Raw genomic sequence first — 27,779 nt, 5'->3', positions numbered from 1 at the left:
GGGATGGGGTTAATTCCTGTTAATTCCTGCCAGGGATCTCCTTCCTCAGGAGCTCCTGCTGAAGCTCAAGGCTCTGGTTTTCCCTGCTGGAGACTCAGCTAGGTCCTGGCAGAGGAGCACAGGGCACAGACAGAGTTAGTGAGGCGTTCTTGGGCAGGTCCTGGATTTCCTGACAAACCCAACTCAACTTCAACCTCCCTCTCCTCTCCCCAGAGACTGGGAAATCAGAAAGTTCCATCATGAAAGTTAAAGAGGAAAAGCATTTCCAGGGAAAGGAAAAGCTTCACTGGCAGGGTCCTTGCCAAGCTCCCTGGGATTTTCTTAAGGTGACAGCACGTGGCATTTGTGGAAACAACAGGAAAAACAGCAGCTGGGAAAGCACATTTCTCCAACTGCAGCTTTGGACACGAGGTTCTGCAGCACTGCTGGGGAAGAGTTCTCAGAGAGAGGTGCTGTGTAATTCTATAGTCATGGATTCAGGGAATGCAGGGCCAGGTCACGTGAAGCTCCTCAGCCAGAGCACAGCTTTGTTCAGCACATGCACTCCCAGCTCCCCTGCCCTGTCCACACTAAAAGGACAGAAAAACAGGAAACATCCCAGACACTTCATAACCCTGCCAGCTCCAGAAACTCCCACAACACACCCCACACCTCCCCTGCCCCGCAGGGTAACGTTTCTGACCGGTCACAATTGTCCTGTTGGCTCAGAGCTGGAAGAAGGAGTGACAACAACACTGAGCAGGATCCTGGGGCTCTCCAGCTGCTGCTGCTGTGTGCTGGCTGAGCTGTGCTGCTGTCAGTACACCTGGAAGTGGGCAGAGGTGGTGCCATCCTTCCAGCAGCGCAGGGTCTCCACGCTGACCGAGCGGCACAGGGGACACGTCTTCTCCCGGTCGAACCACAGGCACAGGCACTCCTCACAGAACACGTGCTGGGGACACAGGCACTGTCACCACCAGCAGCTGCCACTCCCAGGGTGTGGGGGATAAACCCCAGCTCACCAAAGGAAATGTTTATCACTCTGGTTTTTAATAACAGCACTAGAAGGAAACATTCCAAAGGCGTACAACACCTGACAGGAGCTGAGAGGGTTTCCCTCCACATTTCCATCCTCAGTTCCCTGAGTTATCTAAGTCCTTACTGAGCTCCAATAACCTCTTTCTTCCCCCTGCTCCTTGCATTTGCTTTATTCTGCAGTCCCAGTTTTCCTTTCCCAAGAAATGTCAGTTTTCAGCCCTTACCTCCTCCTCTTGTTTCAGCACTGACCCCTCCCCAGGTTCTCTCCAGCTCACAGCATCCAGCCCCAGACTGGGAGAGCAGGAAAAGGGAAGGAGGGAGCACGAGGAGCTGGGACAAGCTGAGAACTCCTCCACACACGTGGAGGCAGCAGAAATATCAAATCCCAGCTCTGCCAAGCAGATCCAAAATCAGCTTCTCAGGGGTTTCCAGCTTGGACACATCTGCACAGATGTTCACAGCAAGGCTAAGAGGCACCTTTGATACACAGGATGGCTTTAATTTGATAACCCTGTCAGCAAAAGGGAGTGTTAAAGCTACCCAGGCCCCTCAAGGGGCAGGTAAAACTCTGCTCAGTCCCTGCCATCCCACAGCCATGGCCACCCCATCAGCTGCCACAACCCAGTGCTTGCCCAGGGTAATAAATAAAATAAAATAAAACCAGGAGCTGGATCAAGACCCAGCAAAGGACTTGAGAAGTTCCCAGGCTGGCTGTGCCTCTCCCCACTGCAGGAGCTCACTGGAGGAATGCCAGCAGGGCAGTTTTGGGGTCTTACCTGGCACAGGAGGATCAGAGGCTCCCTGAACTCAGCCTGGCAAATGGCACAGATGTCTCCTGCCTCACTGCACTGCTGGCTCGTGGCACGGGCTCCATAGGTCTGTAAAAACCAGCCCATGTCAAAGGACTGGAAGGGTGAATGTGCACAGAGATTGCTTTTCATCCCCAAATTCCCCACAGGGAATCACAGGGTGTCACTGTTTGGGGAAGGGGGTCTGGGCACAGAGGGAATCTGGAGCTCTGTTTGCCTTTCCCCTCGAGCTGACTCCTTCTTTTAGGGCCTCCACTTGTGCAGCAAGGATAATGGAAATTAATGAGCTCAACAGGGAGTTGGGAGGATTAATTCAGCATCATTTACAGGGGTGTTTAGATGGAGGGAGGTATTATTATTATTATCATCAAGCAGAAGACAATAGAAGAAACAGAAACAGCACCCACAGGTGCCCACTTTCTCTTCAGATACATGAGAGTAAATATTGCTTCTCCCACTGTAACAGATTTAGGAGAAACAGAAACCTGCTGAGGGAAAATGAACAGCTCAAGCCAGGGAATAAGCAAGGTAAGTTCTAACAAACTTTGATGAGGCTCTTTTCCTCTACAGTCCTTTTAAAAATCTGTCACTGCAGCAGATCTAAACACCAGCCCTGGGAATGCAGTGCCTGGGATAATTCCTGTGCACTGCAGGGTCCCTTTCAATGTCACTGCACATCAGGCACCTCAAAGTCCTTCCCACACTCTGCTCTACAAAGTTCTGTCAGCTCCTTGCAGTTGGATTAATCCACATTACACAGAGCTTCCAATCAGACAGGACAGGAACAATCTCTCCCCACAGCTGGGGCAGGGCAGATGGCAGAAAAGGTCCCTGACATCCCTGACAGGAGCTCCCAGCTTGTCCAGCCATGGGATAACATTGCTTTATTCTGTGGAATGCACGGAGCAACTTTCAATTTTATCATTCAGCAGCAACAAGGTTCCCCCTCTGAGACTGCTCCTCTACATTTAACTCCTTACCTGGGGGGTGCAAAGGACCTTCAGCGCCTTCCTGACACTTCCCACACGGCCACAGATGTCAAAAGACTGCAAAAAACCACATCCCATTTCAGATAATTCCACAGAGGTGTGTGCATGTCCAGAAATTCGGCAAAGAGTCTCCAAATGGAGACTCAGAGGGGAAAAAGTAACAATGGTGCCAAAAAAAATTTAATGGTGATCATTAAATATGTAATAAATGGGAATTGACAGTGGGGAAGGGTGGCCAGAAAAGCTCTGGGAGCAGCTGACTGCAAACTGAGACTTGACAAGACACAGAGAGGGGCTGGCACCAGGCTGTGCTGGGGACAATTGTCCCCACTGAGAAGGGAAGGGAGAAGAGAGGAGAAGAGAGGAGAAGAGAGGAGAAGAGAGGAGAAGAGAGGAGAAGAGAGGAGAAGAGAGGAGAAGAGAGGAGAAGAGAGGAGAAGAGAGGAGAAGAGAGGAGAAGAGAGGAGAAGAGAGGAGAAGAGAGGAGAAGAGAGGAGAAGAGAGGAGAAGAGAGGAGAAGAGAGGAGAAGAGAGGAGAAGAGAGGAGAAGAGAGGAGAAGAGAGGAGAAGAGAGGAGAAGAGAGGAGAAGAGAGGAGAAGAGAGGAGAAGAGAGGAGAAGAGAGGAGAAGAGAGGAGAAGAGAGGAGAAGAGAGGAGAAGAGAGGAGAAGAGAGGAGAAGAGAGGAGAAGAGAGGAGAAGAGAGGAGAAGAGAGGAGAAGAGAGGAGAAGAGAGGAGAAGAGAGGAGAAGAGAGGAGAAGAGAGGAGAAGAGAGGAGAAGAGAGGAGAAGAGAGGAGAAGAGAGAAAAAAAACCCTTTGAAAACCTAAACCAGTCCATTATCTTTACCTTCCCCATCTCCTGGCAGAGCACAGGGAAAGACACTGAACTAAACAAACATGAAGAAGTAGCAGTGCAAGGACCAGCCCTGCAGCAGCTGGCAGCTTTTGGCTGTCACTGAGGGCAGGGGAGGCTGTGATGCTGCAGCTGCAGAACTGCAGCAGCACTGCAAAGGCTCAGGGAGTGGAGCTGGGTTTCTGTTGATGTGTTTTTGGTGAGTGTGATTGAGTGGGCTCGCTGCAGGGAGTGCCAATGAGCTCATCCTGCAGTGGATGTGGGAGCAAATGAAGGCACCAGTAATGCTTCCAGTCAGCACACACAGAGCTCCCTGGCTCCTTCCAGGAATGCTTCCACTCAGCAGCCACCACTTGGGGCTGCCCACTGCCTCAGACCTTCCATCTCCAGCCAGGATGGGGACCAGTCCTTTCCCACAGTGCAGTTCCCAGCTTTTCCTGGGTGCTTTGCTTGCAGCATGACTCCAATGCCTTTGCTCAGCTGTCTCCTCTCTCCCAGCCCCTATTTCCCCCTCATTTCTTGCCCTCTGGAGCTCCCACACCCCCAGAAGCTGCATGTTTCAGAGGGGAACATCCATTTCTCACCCATTTTTTGTTGTACCAGCCATCTTTTCACAACTGGGTCACACACAGGGAGTGCTTCTGCTTAGGACAAGGAAAAAATACAACCTGGATGCTTCAGGTTTTCTCCCCCAAAAGCAGAGGTTCCTGACCACACAGTCCAGCCAGAGGCACCACCAGAGCTCCCAGCAACCTCCTGGAAGTGCTCCTGCCCTTTGTGCAGGGGAGGGGGACACAGCCCCAGCCCAGCCCTGGAATTCTGCCAGGAGCACAGAAGCTCTCAGTGCCAAATTGGCTTCTGTGGTTTTTCTAATGTGGTTTGTGGCTTTGCTAATGTGGATTCCTCTGGGGATATTTTCAGTGTCTCAGGCAAGGAGCTGGACCTGCAGCTCTGGTGACTGGAAATGGGATGGGCACAGCCAGGGCTCCCTGCCCTGCCCTGGGACAGGAGCTTCCCCTTCCTTCTCCCTCCCCAGCAAAGTCTTGGTGTGCACAGGGCACACCCTGCCCTGCACAAAAACTTCCCAAAATGAAGCTGCTTCTACAATCTAGATCACCCCAGCACTCCCCAAAAAAGGCTTCACAGGACAGGAACATCAAGTTAACCCCCAAGGAGCTGCTCCCACCTGTGCCAGGCCCTGAGGAGCCTCCCCTGGGCTCTCCTCCCACAGCCCCTGGGCACAGCAGCTCCCTGCAGCTCAGCCCTGGAGGGCTCAGCTCATGACTGGTGTCCAGCTCAGCTGTGCCCTGCTCCAGATCCCCCTGCTCTGGACACCCCAGGGTGACTCCCCTCCCTCACCCTGAGCCTGCCTCACTGCTGTGGCTCTGCCCTGCTGTTGTTGGGCTCTGTCTGACCCTGGCTGGGGAGGCCTTTCCCTTCCAGCTGTGGTTTTGAGCTTGGCTCCCCTTGCTCCAAGGAGCAGAATTCCCCACCAGCATCTTCCCACTCTGAGGGCTTCTCCAGGTGTAAGAAATGGCATCTTGCTGTCAAAGGAGCTGCATCCCTTTTCCCTTTTACTTTTGCAAGCAGGGAACAAGAAAGATCCCTTGAAACTGTTCTTGTTCATCTGTGCTCTGCACACCTGAGCTGCCAAGCCAGAGGGGCAGGGAAGGTGGGTGCTGCAGTGGGTGCAGGCAATGACACCTCTGAAAGGGCCAAAATCCTCCCCCACAGCCCAGAGAGCAGCAGGAAGGGCTGGGGCTGCAGGGGTGTGTGAGGAGCTGCACTGGCCTCGTGTGCTCCTGTCCTGGCACTGCTTGCTCTGCTCCTGCCTTGCTCTCAGACCTGCTGTGACCACATCACTCCACTGGCCATCACCTCCTCTGCCTGGTTTGCTCACAAGAACTGCAAAGCCCTTGACAGGAGGGGTTGCATGACCCTGTTCCTACACAATCCAGAGCTACCCCATAATTCAGCATTGCTCTGAGCTGTTTCCAGCTTGGATATATTCTCCAGTCTTCATTTTTCAGTCTGCTCCTGCAGAGCCACAGGCACAGACAGAGGTCTGGGATGGAACAGCCTGGCCCTTCTCAGAGGGGTGAACATCTGGTTTATCACAGTTTGCTTCAGCTACTGCTCTACCCCTGGGCAGGGTTTAACACACACCACTAGAAATACAATTATTTCTAGACCTGGGACTCTTGTGACTAAGTCACACCTACTCATTTACAATTGTACCAACTTTGTGCTCTTATTTCTGAGGAAACATTAATTTCTCCTGTCCACCACTTGTATCAGCCAGGCCAGCACCTAGAATTTAAAGCACCTGCTTTATCCAGGCAGGACTTGGATGCTGCTTTCTCTCCCTGCAGCACTCAGAGCTCAGAGACAGCCGTGTGAGTGTCTGCAGCCTGCCTTTGTGTGACATCTGGAGCTGTGGAGCCAGCCAGCACCTCTGCCAGCACTGCCAGCCCAGCACCAGCTCCCCTTCTCCTGCAGCTTCTGCAGAGAGGGATTAGCAGAGCAGCAATGACCTCATGAGTCTGATGCAACACTGGGAGCAGCCTCAGATCCTCCCCCAGCCCAGCAATGCCCACATGCTGGGGAGCAAAATGCCAAAGTGTCCTCGTGCTGCAGTTTCCTGGCAGGGACAGCCACAGCCCAAAGGTGCATTTGTCCCTTGGGCAGCTGCTCCCCCTGCTCCTGCCACAGCTGCCAGGGGTGCTCAGGAGTGCTGCTCACCTTGCAGAGGCTGTACATGATGATGAGGATGCCCCCCAGGAAGTAGCTGCTGGAAGGATCATCCCCCATGATGTATTTGTACCACACCTGGATGGGGACCAGCGAGCGGAACAGCTGGCTCAGCTCCTCAATGATCAGATAAAACTTTCCCTGCAAGACAACCAGGCAAGTGAGACACAATTATCATCAGGAAGGCAAAAGAAGAACATTTAATTTGTGCAGGGCTGGTGTTCACTGCTCACTGCACTGTTAAATGGTGCAGAGCCCACATTCATGAGGTGCAGCTCTCTCTGCAGCCCCTGAACTCTGTGCCTAGGAAGGATCCATAAATATTCCTTCATTCCTCCACAGGGCTCTGTCACTGACCCAGCTACGCTGCATTTTGGAATTTTAAACTTTAAAGCAGGTTATGGAGAGGCAATAAATTGTGTATCTGGACAATGCTGCAGAAAAGCAAAGGTTAATATGGAATTAATATAATGCAAACTGCAGATATCATTATTAGTGAGAAAAGAAAAGCAAGTCAGATCTCTTTGACCTCACACCCCATGTGAAGGCACAGGGACCCCAGTCTCCCTGACAACTTTTTTCTATCACAAAGAATCAAATAATTATGTTTGACAGCATCCTTCCCCTTCCCCTCAGGTGTGTGCTGGCTCTTGGGCAGTGCACAGACAAAAAGACTGGTGCTGAAAATTAAACCCTCAGGGCATTTAAAACTCAAAGGGACCAAACCTTCCTGAAAACCTCAAGGAAGGAAAGGTGGGGAGGGGGAAGTGTGCTGGCTCAAATGCTTCTCTCAAAAGAGACACAAAGAAAGGGCAACATCCTTTGTCAACCTTCACCAAAGCCTGAATAAGTGCCTCATTTAGGGCCAGCCCCAGTTTGTTCTGCCCCTCGCTGTTTACAGGGACAGCTGGTGGCAAAGCCAGCCCAGAACAATGCTTAATCTGCAATGCCATTATCTGCACTGAAAGATTTGGGCTTGTCCTGTCAAAATCCTTTTATTTGCTAAGCTCCTGTAGAAGGGGAAATTCCCCAGGAATTTTGCTGTGCTGTCCCAGTTAGCTCTGTCATCAGTGATGTCATCGCAGGCCAATCACTAATTGCTGAGGTGGGGATGGGGACCGAGTCCTGGCAGCCGGGCTGGCAGCAGCCAGCTCCCTTCCCCGGGGGCTGCGATGAGATCACTCGCAGGCCATCCTGCAGCTCCGACAAACCCAATCCTTCCCAGAGCTCCGGCACGCTCATGATCTCATGTCCCCCGGGACGCGAGTGAGGTCACAGCAGCGGCTGCTACCGGACCGGGCTGCTTCCAGCTCCATCACAGCCCCATCCCAACACATCCACATCCCCATCACAGCCCCACCAGAGCCCCATCCCATCCCAACACATCCCCATCCCATTCCAGCCCCACCACAGCCCCATCCCAACACATCCCCATCCCCATCACAGCCCCATCTCCAGCCCCATCCCAACACATCCCCATCCTATCCCCACCACAGCCCCATTCCCATCCCCATCCCCATCACAGCCACAGCTCCATCCCAACACATCCCCATCCTATCCCCACCACAGCCCCATTCCCATCCCCATCCCCATCACAGCCACAGCTCCATCCCAACACATCCCCATCCCCATCACAGCCCCATTCCCAGCCCCATCCTATCCCCACCACATCCCCATCACAGCCCCAGCCCCATCCCATCCCATTCCCATCCCTATCACAGCCCCATCCCATCCCCATCCCATTCCCATCCCCACCACAGCCACAGCTCCATCCCACCACATCCCCATCCCATTCCAGCCCCATCACAGCCCCCTCCCAACACATCCCCATCCCCATCCCATCCCCATCCCATCCCCATCACAATCACAGCCCCATCCTATCCCCACCACATCCCTATCCCCATCACAGCCCCACCCCATCCCATTCCCAGCCCCATCCCACCACATCCCATCCCCATCACATCCACATCCCCATTCCCATCCCAATCCCATTCCCATCCCCATCCCCCTCCCCATCCCCATCCTATCCCCATCCCCTGCTCACACCAATCCCTGCTGGCACTGCAGAGCAAACAGGGACAGCAGTAATTAATTCAATTAGCACCAGGTCTCTCTCCACCCAGTGCTGCAATGCAATCATTGTTTATTTTGGGCGCTCCTGTGGCAGAAATGACGATGCTGTCACCGTGTCCCTCCACACGGCTCTGATGAAAGCTCCCAGCAAGATAAAGGCAGCAAACTTTGCTTTCCCCACTAGTTCCTCCCACCCTGCACGGATCCCTGCTGCCCCAGGGCTGCCTGGGACCGGTCAGTGCTTGCTGCCCATTGCATCAGACAGAGCTGCATCCCCCTGCATCCCGGCAGGACTGAGCTCACACAATTCCCAGGCACTGCCACACCCGAGTCACAGCCAGGTGGGACAGGGCAGCCCCAGGGCACAGCCAGGCTGAGGAGGTGGCAGTGGCAGCAAGCCACAACCTTCAGCATCCAACCACAACTTCTCCACCCTCCCCTGAGCTTTCAGAATTCCCTTAGGTCAGGCAGATTTTCATTTTCCAGTGGTAACTGCAGGGTACCAGGATTTTTGAGCAGCTAGAAACGTGATCACAGCCTCCCAAGAGTGAAGTTCAGGTTTAAGGGGTGCATCCCTCCCTGCAGCCCCTTAACAGCACCCACCTGACCATTAAATGTTGGTAAGTTTAGAGTGATTCCAGAGGCAGAGAGCAATACAAGGGCAGCTAAGCATCACTTGGAGAGAACTAGAAAGTTCTCAGTCTTGTCAGGCATCTCAGTGCACCACACCAGCCCATTTTTTAAACCAGGAAAAGTGCCAGAAAATCAGAAATAATTCTACAAAGGGCTGCTGCAGAAGTGAGGCCCTCCTTCTGAGCCAGAGGCTTGGAAAATGAGGATTGTTCCCTACAATTCCAGCAGTAAAATGTAGATTTCTGATAGCAGCAACAGTGCAGACATCACCCATCAGTGGGAAGCACACTCAACATACCTGTCTGCCACTTCCCAGCTCTGTTATCTCCTGGCTACCTAGGTTACATTTTTCAAAGTCAAATCTTTGTCTCGAGCTGTATTTTGTCTGAAAAATCCAGCTAAATACATAAGCAGGTTTTTTTTTTTTCAAGATTAGAGCAGTGTGTAATATGAAGCACAAACATAATTATTTCTCCTGTGCATCTGACTTGGCACCACAGCTTGAAATAAGGCAAGGCCTGTCTCTGTCAGGTGTTTTTTCCTATGTCACAAAAATCTGTGTAAATCTGGGGATTTTCAGTGCAAGACACTGTAAAGCTCTCCAAGATCAGCAGAATCTTTCTGGTGAGCCTGTGAGCCAGTCCCAGTGCAGGACTGGGCTGTGCAGGAGCCAGCTGAACAGAGATTAAATAGGAAATTACCTGGAATTGTGGCTCCTGATGAGGGTGGGGTAGAGAACAGGAGAAAGGCTCTGCTCTCATCAAGGGCTAAGCCTGCCCAAGAAGTGAGAAGGGCAGTGCTGGCCCTGCTGCCTCTGAGGAGCTCTGTGGGAGCTGCTGCTGCTGCTATCAAACACTTCATTAGCACACGTGGGGAAGGGCTGTGCTGGGATCTAATTTTAGCAGCTCTGCTGATGAGCCTCAGATACCACATGGTGAAATTTTGAATCCTTTTTTCAGCACTCAGTTAAAAAACCAAGTCAATGACTTGTGTATAATCCCCCCATTTTCTCCTTCACCACACAGAAAAGACCATTTCTATACTTCAAACCAAGCACTTATTTTGAAAGGGGAATTCAGCATTTCCATCCAATTGCACTTTCCCTTCTGCAGGGTTTCAGTCTGCACTGCACTGACTGTTTTGCACACTGAGCATGTAACTCCCTGGTATTTTGTTACATCCTCACTTCTTGATGGCAGACCTGCATCTGATCCTTTCCTGCCATTTGAGCTCTGCTCAGAGGAGCACATTCCTAGAATTTCTTCAGTCCCTTTACGACATCAGCACTGCAGAAAACACTTTTAAAACCCCTTTATTTTCATGCTGCTGGCTGGCTGGGACAGCTTTTCTCTGCATTTTCTGAGTGAGAACCTGAGCCACAGAAAGACAAAGGTCAGGGTAAGGTTGTTTGGGTGCCCAAACTGAGGTGTTGGGATTAGATTTTTTATAAAGCACTTCATTTTATAGATCATGTTACCATTAAAAGCTGAACCACTGACTTCACACTGCAGCTCTACCTGACTTCTCTAGACTCACAGGAATTATTTGGCAAAGTAAAGGACAGGATTTAACTCTCCAGTGTAGCACTCAACTTGAACCTTGCAGAATGTTCTTCCAACAGTCTCTTTGTTTCCTGTGAACTTTCCAGTTGCTGCAACAGCTTCTTTCAACCCTTCACCTTCATCCTTGGGGTGTGGTGATGGAGGGGAGAAGTCTCACAGAAAAATAAGATGGAACAGAATAATTAAAAATTGAATCCCAAGGCAGACACAGCAAAGGGGGCAGGCTGCAGCAGCAGAGGCAATGCTGATTCCCCCAGAAGCTCCCTGTGCAGCCTCCTCTGCCATAAGGCTTTGCCTCGGTGCCTCTGTGCCTCCCCACAAGGAGCAGAGAGGCACAGCAAGGATTGACACAGCAGAACCAGGCTGGGGGATGCAAGAGAAGTGAGAGAATTGCAATGAGGCAACTGCAAGGTGTGATTAGCACTCAGGGAAGCTCCAAGTCTCATTTGTTCAGCTGCCAGCAGCATTAGGGCATGATCTGAAACAGGGAGATGCTCAGAAAAGCTTTGGAGACCTGCTGGCAATTTGGATCAGAGGAGAGCAGGCTCTGCTGAGACTCCAGGTCATGGTGCCAAGAGATCAAGTGTGGGGTAGGAGCAGAGAGAACTCCCAGATTTACACAGTAAAACAGCACTGTGGCATGGAGGACAATGGTGAAAATCCATGCAGGACAATGGTGAAAATCCATGCAGGGCTAATGAGGAGTAAGGTCAAGGTGGGACTAGAGGGGAAAATGAGAATTTTAGCTAGGGCTGAAGACTTCAGAAAATCACTTCTTCCACATCCTAAACTGGAAAGTTAAACTGGGAAAGCATTGAAGAGCAATGATTTTTAAAATCTTCAGTAGTGACTTGAAAAGCAAGTTTAGTGAGGGAGACAGAGGAGCCCCCACTTCTCAGTAGCTGCTCTCATGCTTCAGTTAGTTTTTAGATTTTGTAAATAATAAATCCCACACTTCTGACTCTGGGACAGTACACAATCCCAGCTGCAGCAGGGAAAAGCTTTTGCAGAACATCCTGGAGTTCCTGTGGCTCAAGAGGACCCAAGCTCAGCCTGCTGCCCAGGAAAAGTGAATCTGTTTGTGAGTGAGCTCCCCCAAAGAGGATCCAAGGTCAGAGAGCAGAGGGGAATGAGAGGAGGGGCTGTCACCTGCCTGGGAACACCTCTCCAGCGACACTGTGAGGGAAGAGCAGGAATAAATTCCTTATTGCACAGAAAACATCTTTCTCTGGGTATTTTTTATTAAATATCATCTGTGAGCCAGCTCTCAGTGAGCTTTTTATTGCTTCTGTATTTTTAGAGGACCCAAATGCTCCAAGAGCCTTTTATTTTTCTCCTTAAGACAAAAAAAAGGTGCAGTTTCAGAAGGAATATGGGAATTAAAGTGCCAGGTTCCATGGCAGAGCTGTACCCATCTCTGGCAGGAAAGATGATGTGCACCTGAAGAAGGTTTTTGCTCCAAGGTCCAAGAGCAGAATTTGCAATTGCTGCCACATCCAGGCCAAGTTTTCTCTGACCAAACTTGAAGAGATGGTACTTCAAAAATAAAAAGCACCAATAAAACAATCAAGTGGGAAAAATCACCAAGCAAGTATTTTCAAAGCTGCAGTGAGGGAACAATGTCAGTCCTCTTCTTCTGCATTTTCACTCTCCTGGAAATGCAGTACCCTGTAACTTGGCTCTGCATTGAGCACACAGAGAAAATTCTTTTTTAGGGCCTTTCTTATGCATCAGAATGTCCATGGTATCTTTGTCCCCTCCAGGAACAGGGATACACAGATGCAAGAACTTGGGATAACAGTTCCTTACAGTCCTATTTGCTTGATTTTCATTCTCCCTGCCCCCATGTTTCACTCACTTCTCCAGCTCAGATTGCTGACAACAACATGAGGAGGGGATGGGAGGCTTGCAGGCACCTGGGATTTCCTAAGTGAAATCTTTGGCAACGGTGCCTTTTTATTATTTATTTCCTGATTTTGAATTCCACCCCCCTCAAGCTGTCATTCCTCAGCAGTGAAAATGAAAAGCTGCCCTTGATGTGTGCACAACAATGGAAGCCTCTGCAGGCCACATGGCTCCTGCAGTTTAATTTACTTTAATTCATTTTATATTGAACCAAATGATCTTATTTGCCTTTTTTAATGGAGAGCCTTCAGCCAAGCCTCCCCTTCCAAAGGAATGATGAGCTCAGCTGTTACTGAAGCTGGTACCCAGCTCAGTGTCCCTGTCACAGCCTGGGGGAGGGAGGGAGGGAGGGAGGGACACCTCCAGCCTGGTCTGACCCTTCTGAAACTGCCCAGAGCTGTGACAGCAGCCTGGGGCTGGGGTTACTTTCCTTGTCCTGCTTTTTCTCCAGTCCACAACTCTTCCTTCCCTGCATTCCAGCCTGACTGCAGTCTCACAGCCTCTCCTGGTGCCTCTGTTTTCCAGGCTGGTTTGGAGCCTGGGAAAGTCTGGGATTATTTTGTCCAATTTTCAGTCTTTGCTCATTCTTTGCAGGAGTTGCTTGCAGAGATCTTGAGTTTCTGAGTTACTCAGGTTTGGAGAACTCTGTACCCTCACAATAAAGCAGCTCTCATGCTTCACACTTCAAGCACCAATGATCTTGGATTTTGCCCACTGTGCAAAGCTTTTTCTGCCCCTCAATTTCAGTTTGCTTTTTCTCAGTTAAAGCATAAACTGATGCTACAAATCACAGAATCTACACCAAAATTTGCCTTTCCTGTGATGGGCCATACTGGAAAACACAACCCAGGTACTTTGGATGGGGGAACTGGATGCTCTAACCCAGATTTTTATGTGTTTACTTTCAAAATGAAAAGATGCATCCAAGTGATGTAAGCAGAGTTTAGTGCTATTCACTATCTTCACTGATGATCTTGATAGAGCAGAGTACAGCTGACAGTGTACACTGGAAACACAACTGGAAAGGAGGATTATATTCCAAATTCATCTTGGCAGACTGGAGAAATGGTCTAGAAAAGAGGGAGGGAATGAAGACAGTCCAGAAGAGAATAAGAAGATCTGGAATTAACAATCTCTGAGAAAAGACTCCAAAAATTGTTGGTGTTCAGTCTACAGAGAAGAGTGAGGGGAGATATAAAGACTGATAAATAAAAGCAAAAACCACACAGTATTCAGAGAAGACCAGGATCCCAAGGAGCAGCAGGAAAAGCCAGACTAGCTTTGACTTTGACCTTCCAAAATGAGGAAAATCTGAAGAGCTAGCTCAGAGGCTGAGTGCAGGATGATGAAAGGTCCCCACACCCCATCCATGGGAAAGTTTCAGGATCTCCTGCTGACTGCCAGCAAGAGGGGACTGCAAGGGAGCTCAGGATTAAATCCTTCTGTGCTACACTCCAGCCCTGAGAGTGCAGCAACCTCATTAGGGAAGCAAGAGCCTGCAGTTCTGAGGAGTAATATTGGCACAAAAACTCCTCATTATGTATAAATACCCATCTTGAAAAAATCGAGTGAGTTAAAGTTATCTTTCTCCAGCAGCCTGATACCATTAAATGACAACTGCCCAGAAGTTCATAAACTCCAAGCTGGGCTTCAGGCAGAAATCCTGCTTGGAGGACACTGGGAGGAAGAGAACTTTGTATCTGGCAAGCATTCAGACAAAAAACTTGATAAAAATTTTGGTCAAAGTTAAAGTGCCTAAATTGCACTAGAAGTGCTCTGAGTGAGCAAAAGCTTCCACTGAGATCCCTCACCTGTGCAAGGCAGGAGCCAGCTGGGGCAGCAGGCCCAGGGAAGGAGCTCAGCTATGTGATCACCAGTTACCATTTCCATGGTGTCCTGGGGCTCTCCTGGAGCCCTCCCATCTCAGTTTGACCTTAATTTGTCAGACCAGATCTCATCCTTGGCTGGATTAATGGCTGCAGAGTGGGGCAGAGAACCAAACCCAGATTTGGTGGTGGGTGACAGCAGACCCAGCTGCCAGGGGACAGCAAGACCATCCACAACATCCTAAGACAAAAAGGGGCTTGAAAAAAACAAGTGAGACACATTGCTCTCCAGAAAAAGGTATTAAAAATGAAGCATCTGTGCTCTGAGTCATTACAAGCCCTTGACAGATGTGATCCTACCAGCCTCTCACTGGAGCTGCAAATAAAGACCCCTTCTCTTTCTTCTCTCCAGACAAGGATTAATGAGTACTTGGGATGGCTCTCAGACAAGCAAGCAAAGGCTGTGAACCTTTTCCAACACTGCCATTTATCTTAGGAAGACTATTCACATCACTTCTCCCTCCCTCCCCAGCCTGGATTATGCTCTGACCCAGCACATTAATCTCCCAAAATATAATAATAATAATAGAAGGAGGAAAAAAAAAAAAGCTGGACAAATGCCAGAAATAAATTAATAACCATCTCAGATAGCCCTGCTGTGCAGGAACAAACTGCTCAACTCCCCTGCCACCCATGTCATTTCTGAGCAAAACTATTCCCAGTTTAGATACCCCCTGAAGTGCCCTGCCTGAGACTTTCAGCAATTAATGCTGGTACCTGGCAGTACCTACAGAATGCCTTTCATCCCAACAGCTGCCAGGAAGTTTCTTTACTGAATGTAAATAATACACATTGCACAATCTGCCCCTGAAATGTGCACACTACTGAGTGGAGGAAGAGGTAGCATGAGAGAGCTGTAAAAGCAAAAACTCATCAAAAGGTGTTTTAAGAGAGAGAATGTAGTGAGAAACTTTTAAAAGTTAGGCTTAGTCTTCATATGGTTTCATGAACATTTAGATATGTGAAGCATTTAATTCAAGTATTTCTTCTCCCATGGCTAGAACTGCTGCTGTCTTTTGTGGAACCAGCAACTACAGTTTAACCCAGTTACTTCTTTGACCCAAGTGGAAGCCAAAGAGACAAGTAATTGCAATTTCTCCCCAGGAAATGAAGAGGTTCCTGCTTCAGAAATATGAATTTACAGAGATTACTCAGAAAACAACACTTAAAGTCAATGAGAAAAGCAGTTGTGTGGCTGCTAGCACTGATTCCTCCTCAAGCAATGCTCACCTCACCTCTCTGAACTTTAATCACTGCTGGTAGTACCAAACCCTTGCTCAGGTCTGTGATGGCTCAAAAACCAACCCTTGATTCCAGGTGACTTTCTGCCAAAGGTTTATCAACAGATTTTAATGTTTTTATTCACCCATCCATATTTGGCCCTGGCACAGGGTGCCCAGAGCAGCTGTGGCTGCCCCTGGAAGTGTCCCAGGCCAGGCTGGACAGGGCTTGGAGCAGCCTGGGACAGTGGGAGGTGTCCCTGCCATGGCAGGGGTGGCACTGGATGGTTTAAGGTCCCTCCCAACCCAAACCATTCCATGATTCTCTGATCTCCACACTGCAAACGTGTGGTAAAGGTGTCAGATTATCAAAGACAGAGACTTGTGCCCCAAGAAGAGTCTCCTACCTTTGACTTGACAGCCAGGATGATCTTGGGCAGGGCCAGGACGAGGCATTTCAGGGCAATGGTGAGGTACTTCAGCACAAAGTCTGCAATGCCCACAATCCACATGAGGTTGAAGAAGTCCAGCCTGTCCAGGTTGGGTTTCAGGAATATTAGGCTGAAAGAGACAGCAAAGCTCAAATACCATTGAGGAGAAGCTTGCTCAAGCTCCTTGTATCCACTGCTGGCTAAAGAGAGCCCAGAAACTCCCCTGAACTTCAGGGAAGTTCTCAAGGGCAAGAGGAGGAAGACACACAAATCAGATCTGTGCTTCCTCTGGGCCTCCCGACTTTACTCTTCTACTGAGGTCAGCAGGTTTGCCCTGTCACACAACAGGACCCAAACACCTAGAAAGTCAGTTCTGGAATACAGCAATGTACTTAGCCTGCCTTTCCCACTGCAGCAGAGCCTCTGGTGTGCTGCCAGTGCCCTCAGAGCACAGCAATGCTCAGGGATCTGGGTGTCACAGCTTGTCCTGGGAGTCCAGCTCAGAGCAGTCCTGGTTCCCTGGGGAACACCCCCACAGCCCCTGAGGGGCACAGTCCCTAAAGCTCCCTGTGCACATCAGACACAGGGGTGACACAGGAAACACTGAGAGGTGACACCTTTCCATGTGTCATGCTCTGACAGTGGCCTCTGCCTGAGGCACAGCAAGAGCTGGGCTCTGTTAGTGCTCTTACCTGAACCAAAGATCCAAAAATTAATGTCCCTTACATAATGTCATTTACTGGGCTTGAACACTTGCTGCTTAAAAAAGTGGTGCCTGGGACAGCAGAATTTCACCCAGCAAGTGGCAGGAGCTACTGGCCTGAGCAATAATGAGAACTAGACCCTACTCAGGCTGAAAAAACAGGATTCACCTTCAGGATATTTACCTGCTACAGCTTCATGGTAGAAAGCAAAAAACTTATCAGTTAAAAAAAAAAAAAAAAAAAGGAAAAAAAAAGTAAAGTAACCAACCCAAAATGAAAAGCCTGAGCATGAATTTAAAATACTCACAACACTGGCACAGCACAACAGGTAAAATTACACCCTAAAAACAGAAACAGAATCAGAGACTTTACTACTATTCATGCACTAGAAACAAGAACAAAAAAATAAATCAGGAAATAAAAATAAGCCAGAAAGAAACAAAACTGAAGCAGACATTTCCAATTTGACAAGCATGGCTTGTGAATGGCCCCAGGTCCCCACACAGCAAGCAAGAGACACTCCAGGTGAGCATTCACCACTGCAGCACTGCCAGGAACAGAACAGGGCTTTCCTTGGAGCTGTGGCCCAGCCTGTCCACTGGTAATAAACCACACTCTAAACTTCTATAGGATGGCCCCAAATTGCTAGAATCCCTTTATTTTAGATGATTTAGCCTTTATTTTAACCTAGTCCTATTAATGCTTTTAACCTTGAGCACCTTCTTAGAGACACAGCTACCCTGTGGTGCAAACAGATTTCACTTCCACACCCTTCTGCCATTCCTGTCCCTTCCTCCCCACAAGCTCCATCCAGGCAATCCCATGGACTGGCCTCTCCCATTCAGACCCACAATTCAAACCCTTTCAGCTCTCCTCCTTTCTGTGCTTCCTACCTGTCATTATTCCTGTCTGCTTTACAACAGTGCTGAACCAAATCCATTAGCACACACCTTTCTGTATTTGAGAACTAATTCAGTCAGGATTTGAAAGGCAAAGCTCTCTTAATTACCTCAGATCCAAGTGCCTCCAAGCCCTGAGAACACTGGAGTAAAACTGAAATTTCATCTCCTGTCCTACACTCCAATCTTGACAGACTGAAAACATTTTAAGAAGAGGAAAATCAGTTGGTCAATTCCTCACCTGCCTCTGACAGATCAGATTTATGATTTATATGGTCACAGTGGGAATTCAGAGGTCATTTTTGAGAAGGATCCACCCTGCTTTGCCACCATCACAGCCATTCACACACTGCTTATGTCCTTTATTGACAGGTGATAACCCACTGCTAAGGGGACACACTCATTCTTTTCCAGCACTGGAAGATATTCCCAAGGTGTAACAAAGGCAGCAGATCCTTCAGGCACACACACTTCCTCCCACAGTGTGGGGACAGTGGGCTTCCCTCTTTTCCCCTGGCACTTCTCACCTGCTCCCATCCTGTACAATGCTCACCTGTTGTAAAGCTGCTGAGAGCTGAATGTGTAAAGCAAGTACAGGGTGTTTCCAGTGAGGAAGGCCAGGATCCAGAACACAACCAGCACTGATCGCTTCTCCTGAGCAAGGAAAAGAAGCAGAGTTATTTCAGCTCAAAATCTTGAGAGCTGAGCTTTGAACTGCTGAAAAATCCAACCCAGGGGATGCAAATACATAACAAATGTTCAGTAATCAGTTTATTTACACAGGACTAAGAAGTACTCTGTGAGGCAAACTCAAGCAGAAATGCCTCCACTCAGGTAACCTTTCCATGGAAATTAATTCAAATAAGCTGATGAAAACAACAGCCTTACCTGCAGGATGCATCTCAAAGATGGGATCTTTCTTGGGACACCTAAAATCTCCTGATATTCAAAATGCAGTATGACAAGCAGATTTTTAAAAGCCCAGCCCACATATATTGTCCTAAATTCTGACTTGGCTGGAGTGGCAATTCATCCAAGGGGTGTTTTATAAAGAGACCCAAAGTCACTCAGTGGAAGACTCAGCTAAATCAAATATACCCACCACTACATGCAGCCAATCTGGGTGTTAGCCCAAAGCATGGAGATTCTGGAACATTCATTTTTGATTGAAGAAATAATTAAAGGTCAAAAAAACGTGGAAATTTTGCATTTCAATATATATGGAATGTTATAGACAAGCTGGATGGCAGAACATGCTGTCCTGGGTCTTGGCCCTTGGTAACTTAGGGGAGTAAATTTAATTCCTGAGAGGAAAACACCCACCATTTTTCTTGTGAGCTGATTTATGAAGAAAGGAGGTCTCTGTAGCCAGGACTGTTGGGCTGAGATTTAAAGCAGGCAGATTAAGGGACACACTGCTGGAACACCAGAGGTGCAGAGTGCAAGGCAACAGCAATCTGTTACTGGGTTGTGCCATTTATCTGTTCATTCAGGGCTGGATTCCACTGCTGCTGGTAGATGCAAGCATGCACTTGTGCCACCCGTGTAATTTTAACAAAAAAGCAATTCTAGCCGTGTGCTTTTAGTGCTGTTGAACTGCTCTCCTGACACAGAAGATCAGAAAACCTGAGAAGACCTGCTGGTCTCTTTATATTCTAAGCATATTATGCACAGAGTACTAAAAGGCTACTAGCAAGGAATACATCTACAAAATCTTTCAGCTGAACATCTCAAAACATTACCTAAATGCTAATAAGTTAAATCTCACTATTAACAAATCAAATATGCTCCAGCATCTCTGCTGTACATGATGGGAAACCAAGGTGCAGAGAAGTGCTGGAATAGACACTGCCAGGCAGGGGAGATGTAGATTACAGCACCCCTGACCTGTCCTCTATTTGTGTTGTTGCCTGGAAAGGCTGAGCTGGAACAGACTAGGCAGAGCAAAGGGAATAAAATAGGAATTTACTGAAAGGATGCACCTTGGGCAGGGCAAGAGCCCGGCCGGGGCTGCACCCAAATCAAATCCCAGATGGATCCCAGTTACAAGTTTTACACTTTTATAAGTTTTGGTTCATCCACACATTGGGGTCAATTGTCCAACCACAGCCCCCTGGCTTGCCCCCTTTTCCCTCGTTGTTGTTTCTGCTCTTTGGGTACCAGTTGTCCTTGATTCTCTAGCTGGGAAGGAATTTTGTCCAACTATCCTGTGAAGAGACCTTACTAACACCTAACATGAAGTTTCAGTTACACACTAAACAGCAGAGATTCTGAAAAATATAAAAGCTAAAACCCAAGGCATCAGTTTTACTATGCCACACTTTCACAAAAAAAGCAGGACAGAGACTTTGGGAGAGCATCAGTGGGGAGAGGCAGGAAGAAGACAGATCTGTACACATATAAATGCACTCAGCCCTACACTGCAAACGAAGGTTGAACACAAATGCTGTTCTGTGCATGGAAAATGATGTTTGCTGGGAACAGAAGAAGGTAAAATTCTGAACTCACCTTCAGAGCCACCTGTTCTCGGAGCGTGGAGTTGGCGTAGGCAAAGGTGCTGGCCATGCCAATGCACACAGCAATTCCTGCAGGGAAACAGAAATACTCTGTCAGACAACAACTGCTGGTGCTGTTTGACCTGATTCCACAACCACCACCCCACCAGCAAGACAAGAGTCTCATCCCTCTGAACCCTTCTGTCCTACACAGAAATCTTTGCTATCACCAATGTAAGCTCTCCCCATCTCTCCTAGAGACGGCTCTGAGGGAGAAGCCTTGGTAACATCCTCAGCCTCAGTAACATCCTCAGCCTCAGCAACATCCTCAGCCTCAGTAACATCCTCAGCCTCAGCAACATCCTCAGCCTCAGCAACATCCTCAGCCTCAGCAACATCCTCAGCCTCAGCAACATCCTCAGCCTCAGCAACATCCTCAGCCTCAGGAATGTCAAGGAGAAATCAGGAAGGGAACAGTACTGGTCAGCACAGTAGCAGATGGATCTGACCCAGATGAAAACAGCCTGGACTGAAAGTAGGGTGAATCTATCACATGCCTTATCCCATGAATTTGAATATGTTCCCTTCATGCTAGACTCCATCTGCACGCTGTCACATGGATAAATGCATCAGACATCAGAGCCTGATAAGGTTTCCCAACCACTCTCTAATCACAGTTCAAAAAATTCAAAAATTAAATTTAAACCACAGCCAAGAAACACACATGCTCTAAAAAGCCAGACTCAAGGAATGGCCATGTAAAACAGTTCCTAGAATATGGAAAATAATTTATTTATTATCAGGCATCAGAGCCTAATAGTTTCCCAACCACTCTCTAATCACAGTTCAAAAAGCATGGATGCATTGGGCATCAGAGCCTGATAAAGCCTCCCAATCACTCCCTAATCACAAAGCTTTGATGGACACTCACCAAGCTTGTGCTGGAAGCAAACTTTAGCCAGGAGGATCAGGATGAAAGGAAGGCCCTTCTGCAGCCAACCCACCACGGCTTTGAGCTCGGAGAGCGCGGGGGCCGGAGTGCCAGCCTGCTCGTCCGCGCCCTCGTCGGCGTGCCCGTGGCGCTCCCCGGCCATGTGCAGCAGCGAGGAGCCGCGGCGGTGCCCGTGCGCGAAGGGCAGCGCGGGGCTGCGGTGATGGAGCGCGGCCCCCTCGGCCCGGCCCGAGCCCTCGTCCCTCGGGGCCGGCATCTGGATGAACACCTCGGCCCCTCCGGCCGCCGAGCCCAGCACCAGCCCCGCGGGGAAGGGCGAGCTGGGGATGGAGCCCGCGGGGAGCCCGGCCAGCGCCGGGAAGAGCGGGGCAGGAGAGGAGCCCTCGGCCTTGAGGCTTTCGAACACGCCGCTCTCATCCGCGCTGCCCTCCGAGCTCACCGCGCCCCGGCTCCTGCAGGGAGACAGGGCAGCAGTGAGGATTTGGAGTTACAAATGGTTTTAGTACATATTATTGTCTTGAGTTACAATGCAGAGTGTGATAAAAGGTATCTGTTCTATCACCATCTGTTGAGGGTGGGGGCAGTGATCCTTATCTCCGTGGGAGATATTCTGCTAATGGGCCATCCATTGAAACCAGGCGGGGCATTGTTCTTTATCTTTTCACAAGCCGTCCTTCCTCCAGCGAGTCATTTTCTGCTAATGGCCATTGAGTCCCACTGGGTGACTGATAAAATTACTGCATCCCATTGGAAGTTGCTCCAGTCAGGGGGAAGTGCCCAACATTTCTTACCAAGATAAAAACAGAGGTTTTGGGACACTAAGGGAGCCCCTTTCTCCACTGGACTCCAGATGGAAACCGGATTTCTCCACATCACCACTGGACCTTTAGAGGGAAACTGCACCTTGTACAGGAGCACTGCTCCAGCTGAGCCACATCTGTCACTGCAGGAGGATGCAGCCACCATGGAATGGGACTGCTGCCAACACCCTGCCTGACGGGGTGTCAGGTTGTACTCTGACTTTGTCAGGGTTTGGAGTTTGTTTCTTTGTAGTGCTGTATTTCTATTTTAATTTCCCTAGTAAAGAACTGTTATTCCTAATTCCCATATCTTTGCCTGAGAGACCCTTGATTTCAAAATTGTAATAATTTGGAGGGAGGGGGGTTTACATTCTCCATTTTAAAGAGAAATTCCTGCCTTGCTCAGCAAACACCTGTCCTCCAAACTAGGACAATTATATATATAATAACATATAGTAACATAGGCTGATAAAGTGTGTTTGTAGTAAGTGAACTGCCTGCTTGGTTAGGTAACACCCAGTGAAGACACTGCTACTGATATACCAGCTATCAGCACCAACTGTCTGCAGGAATTGAAGACCACAGCCCAAATTAGGACTGATAAGAAAAATAAATTAAAACCACAGCCAAGAAACACACATGCTCTAAAAAGGCAGACTCAAGGAGTGACCATGTAAAACAGCTCCTGAAATACAGAAAATAGTTTCTAGAAAAGTTTGAAAATGCATAATAAATCTATGAATATGCAACACGCTGATGAATTTAAGGGGTGTCTCCAAAACAGCAGGGGCGGCCTTGGCTGATGAATGCCAAACACCTGGCCCTTATAACCTTTTCCTTTATTATTTGTCTCTTATTGCCTTTTATTAAACTTTCCTAAATCCACTAGGAAAGTGAACCTCCTTTTTCACAATCAGAACACCAAGGTCTCCAAATGCTTTTCCCTCTATTTGCTGTCAGTAAGTCACAGCTGCAGAACCAGAGGCCAGTAACCAGACACCTCAGGTAATGTCAGAGACCCTCTCCAGAACTGACCAAAACACATCAGTTCCTTCACCAAGGAATGAAGCTCCCCAATACCCTGTTTGCTTTTTGGAAAGAAAACCAAAGAAATAATACATCCAATACCAAATCCAGTATCTTCTATAATTATTTGATTATTTAAAGAAGAATGTACAAAACCTCATGGAACCTGATGCAGCACCACCAAGTTGAGTAATATTATAAATAAACAAATTAACAAACTAATTCAAAGCAATGGCCTACCCTCAAAATCCTCTGTCTTTATTTTGGGATAATCACTACCTGCCCTCAGATGAATTGCACCAGAAGAGACAGAATCACCAGAGGAAGAGTTGAGAGCTGATTGTGTGTCCCTGACCTGACACAAAAGTGAAGGCAGTGCTCACAGGCCCAGATAAATTCTTTTATTTTGATACTTTTGGTGAATTGGGCATGGATGTACCCAAATTACTGGGCACTAGATTGAACTGGGCATAGAACCAGTTCTGGTTCTGGCACTGATTCTTTCCTAAGCACTTTGGAATACAGCAAGATTCCAAAGAGAAAGTCTAAATACCTTTATCCTAACAGCAAAAGACAACAGGGGTTTTTTTTCTTCACTACAAGTCAATACAAGGAAAGTTTAGGTGAGAGGGAACAATGCAGGTAAGAAGTAAAATGATCACCAGGCAGTAAATGCCTGATAGACAGCAAACACTTCTCTAACCTGCAAAAGGAGAGTAAACAATAAATAAACCTCAGCAAGAGGCAGAGCTCACAAATAAGGCACGTGGCAGAGCTTTGGTCTCTCCTGATTTGAATCCTGGGAGATCTCTAACTGCAGGAATAGTGGTTACAAGTTGAGAAAGCACAGCCAGGGCCCTCAGCTCTCTGTCCCCCATGGGTTTCAAAGCCTCCCCAGGCACACACAGGGCACAGAGCTCTGCCTTTCACCTCCCTCTGGGGACACCTTCAAACCTCTCTGGCCGAACTAAGCAAACTCCTAATAAGGCTTTTTATAGCTGCACCCATTCCCACTGTATCTGCACAGGCTCCTGCAAGGAATCAAGTCAACAAGACATTGCACACCTCCTTGTGGTCCACAATATTCATCAGCCAGGTCTTCATATTCACACCTAACATTACAATTCAGGGAGGGATACACAGCTGGGAATGTAACAAACAGCCTGGGAGGAGCCCAGTGTTACAAATAAAGACACAACTATTGTTTGGAATAATATTACCAGGATACAGGAGTGTGCTTTCAGCAGGAAGGAATTAATCTGGGACATGTTTATAAACAAACAAGGTTTGTTTGTTGAAATTGTGAGGCTGTTGAAGTTAACAGAAGTGGAGACCAGTGGCAACAGCACTTCCTTCTACAGTTAGAAAAGCTTCAGCCTCTGTTCCTGACTATGCATTTACCCTGTTACAAATCAGCAGCATCCTGCAGAAAAAACCTGAAGATGTCTTTCTTTCCCCCTGAAATTAAGAATGGTACCATGCTAGCAATGGCTATGACATAAGGCTTCAACTCTAATTGCAAAACCACTGCAGAAAATAAAATATTCTCTAATGATCTTTCACTTATAATCTCAGCTCAAACAGAGCAATTAAATTTGTTAGTTCCATCTTTCTCTCAGAGTAATTAGATTAGTTTCTTCTTTAGGAACAAAAATTTTTTAAAGTCATACTCTAACTCTGGGAAAGCACCAGGGAATATTTAGTACCAGAACAACAACAGTGGCAAGGCTCCCTTGCTGATGTTATAATTACAGAAACAAATTAAAGGTATTCTATTTCTATATACTCACATAGATGAAGATAGATACAGACTCTGGGAAGATGTAAAGGGTCACCCAAACTTTTTATAAACACTAAGTCAGAGTAGTTGGGAGCTTCAGACCTTTTAAACAGCTTTTAAAACAGCTCAATAAGAGAATAGTAAGAGAATAATAAGAGAAGTGTTCACACAGATCAATCCTTGCACACTGACAATGCTCAGGGTCCCCACAGGACTGGGCCATGAATCCAATCCCTCCTCCAGAGCTCCACACATCCTGCCCATGCTCTGCCAGCTGTCTGCCAGCTGTGCCATGCTGGACCATCCTGGAACACCGTGGTTGGCAGCAATCACTAACTGACAGGAAGGAGAAAAGTAAACTTGTCTCTAGAATGCCCAGACTCGAGCAGAAAGCCCAGCCACACCACACACACAGGAATTTGATGTCGTTCTCAGTTCTGAGCTTTCATCTTCTAAAACACCCCCTACTCCTAAGTCAGAACACTCCTCTTGGGGGAGCACGTGGAGGAAGGAAGAAGAGGAAGGATTTACCTTTCGGGAGGCACGGTGTCAGTGTTGCTGCTGTGCCGCCTCTGCATTTTCCTCAAAACCCTAAAACACAACACACTCAACATGAACCCTGTGGCTCAGCAAATCCCAGTGTGGCTACTGGCACAGGCCTGGGGGCACAGGGCTGTGGGACCTGCTCAGCTGGGGACATGGCTGGCAGGAATCATTGCTGCTGGGCCAGAGCACCTCCAGCTCCCGTTTGTTTCTCAGTATACTTGAAGAGACAACTTTGAACTGGAAATTGGGGCACACAGGTGTCCAGGCTGGGCAGGAATCAGTCAGGTCCCCCTCTGCAGGAAGTGGCAGTCACCAGGATGTCACCAAAGCTGAGGGATGGCATGTCCTGGCAAGGAGCAGGGGGACATCCAACAGGGGCTCTCCATGCGACTCTTGGGAAATGAGATCCTGTCTTCTGCAGGAACTTGCTTTGCAAAGCAAAACTGAGAGGGAGGAAGAAAAAGACAATGTGTAAACATTTTTAATGAAAAAAAACCAATTAGCTCATGACAACATTCTTTTAAACAAGCAACTCATTCACTTTAATCTGCAGAAATGCCATTTGCAAAGTCTGGACAACAGCCCCAGAGTACAATAGCTACTTAATAAAATGTAAAGACTAAGATATAAATACTCTTGAATATAAAAAGTTGTAACATTATTAATAACACATGATAATATATACATAAATGTGTAGCACATTAAAGGCACAATGGCTCTGGGAAGGTTTGCCAGCTGTCTCAAAGCACAGTACCTGAACAACAGCGTTATCCTAAGGTGAAAGCGCCACTCTGGGAGAGATGGAAGCTCAAGAGTGTGCAGACATCCCCAGATGGAGAGTTTCAGACAGTGCAGATTTCAAACTCATCCCAGTCCTTCAAGCCAGTGACAGCCAGCACCTGGCCCCAGTGCTCACACAGGATCTGGAGGATGCACACACAGAGAGGAATTCTCAGCACAGCACAAAGAGTCTGACCTGTCCATCCCCCTGGGAAAGGCAGGGAGGTGCAGGAACCTCGGTGCCCACGTGCATGACCCAACAGGGCTGTTCCCTCTGGACTGGCCCCTGCAGCCCTGCTGCCCTCAGACACTCCCTGGGAGAGCTCCAGAGCTGTGCTGGGCCTTCACTGCCCACACACACAGCTTTAATACACACGTGTGTGTGTCTGTAATGAATACAGACATAAATGTATTTATATAATATATATATATGCACATCTATCATAGAATGTCTCACACACATATATCATAACATTTATATGTACATCTATACACACACATATGTAATATGTATGTGTACAGACAGACACACATACATATACAGTGATGTATAGTAAGGTATAGATCTGTTAATGTATTTCTACATACCCATCTATTAACACAGTCCTGTACAAATACACAAACACACATATATAAGTATAGATATACATGTATATGCCTATATATATATACAGATATATCTATTAACACGGTTCTATAGACATTAATACATATATTCATCTATATATGCATACACATGTATACATAGTATACATATATAGATATACATATACATACATATATACACAGCCATATCTATTAATATGGTTCTACACAAATATATACATCTGTATATACACATATATACATAGAAGATATATAAATATACATATATATACATACACATACAGGTATACATATATGTATATACATATATATGCAGACATATCTTAAAAGTGTTCTGTACATATGCATATACATCTATATATACACACAGTATATATACACATATATAGATATGCATGCATATACATATAGGTATACATACACAGATATACAGACATCTACTAATATGGTTCTATAGACATAAATGCATATATACATCTATATATATACACAGATACATATACATGGCATACATATATAGATATACATGCAATGTACATACAGATATAGATATATGTGTCTATATCTATATGTCTATATATGTACATATATATACATATATAGACATATCTATTAATACGGTTCTACACAAATATACACATCTTTATATGTACATAGTATATATACAGACATATGTACATATATACATCTATACTGATATAGCTATACAGATATACCTATATAGATATACATACGCATGCATATACACACACACACATATATACATACATATATACATATATATATATATATACATACATATATATACACACATACATACATATATATATATATATATATATATATATATATATATATATATATATATATATGTAACTACAATTTTGTATGTACACACATATATACATGTACACGCATCCCCCAGATATCAGCCAGGCCTTCTCTTACTATTCCATGGGGAGATTCCCGCCGGGATCCGTGGCGCAGTGCCCGGCCCGGCCCCGCCGTGCCCCCGTACCTAGCGGCTCGGCCCGGCTCGGCCCGGTGCGGCCCCGGTGTCGG

The 27,779-nt window shown here is 47.5% G+C and overlaps 1 protein-coding gene across 1 annotated transcript; it reads right to left on the bottom strand.

Annotated features, from left to right (window-relative positions):
- Positions 1 to 702: 702 nt before the first annotated feature.
- RNFT2 (ring finger protein, transmembrane 2) lies at positions 703 to 27,763 on the bottom strand. The gene is made up of 11 exons (XM_033075621.2): positions 27,736 to 27,763; positions 26,086 to 26,254; positions 25,317 to 25,774; positions 21,159 to 21,631; positions 20,241 to 20,317; positions 18,286 to 18,386; positions 16,106 to 16,259; positions 6,411 to 6,560; positions 2,807 to 2,872; positions 1,794 to 1,895; positions 703 to 931 (listed from the first exon to the last, which is right to left on the bottom strand). Exons 3-11 carry the CDS (start codon positions 25,397 to 25,399, stop codon positions 797 to 799), a joined length of 1,341 nt encoding a protein of 446 aa, XP_032931512.1. The 5' UTR covers positions 25,400 to 25,774; positions 26,086 to 26,254; positions 27,736 to 27,763; the 3' UTR covers positions 703 to 796.
- Between the last annotated feature and the right edge of the window lie 16 nt (positions 27,764 to 27,779).

This window comes from Catharus ustulatus, chromosome 18, assembly GCF_009819885.2.
Source record: "Catharus ustulatus isolate bCatUst1 chromosome 18, bCatUst1.pri.v2, whole genome shotgun sequence".
In the NCBI taxonomy this organism is placed as follows: domain Eukaryota; kingdom Metazoa; phylum Chordata; class Aves; order Passeriformes; family Turdidae; genus Catharus; species Catharus ustulatus.
Note: the sequence above shows the minus strand (reverse complement) of the source record. Positions and strands in the feature narration are given on the sequence as shown.

Bases quoted from the DNA above. Each gene is read 5' to 3' on its own strand.
- RNFT2 (XM_033075621.2), bottom strand. From the start codon at position 25,399: ATGTTGAGTGTGTTGTGTTTTAGGGTTTTGAGGAAAATGCAGAGGCGG. The intron at 21,632-25,316 runs GTAAATCCTTCC...GTCTCCCTGCAG, and splicing joins GACACCGTGCCTCCCGAAAG to GAGCCGGGGCGCGGTGAGCT. The intron at 16,260-18,285 runs GTGAGCATTGTA...TGTCTCTTTCAG, and splicing joins TCTCAGCAGCTTTACAACAG to CCTAATATTCCTGAAACCCA.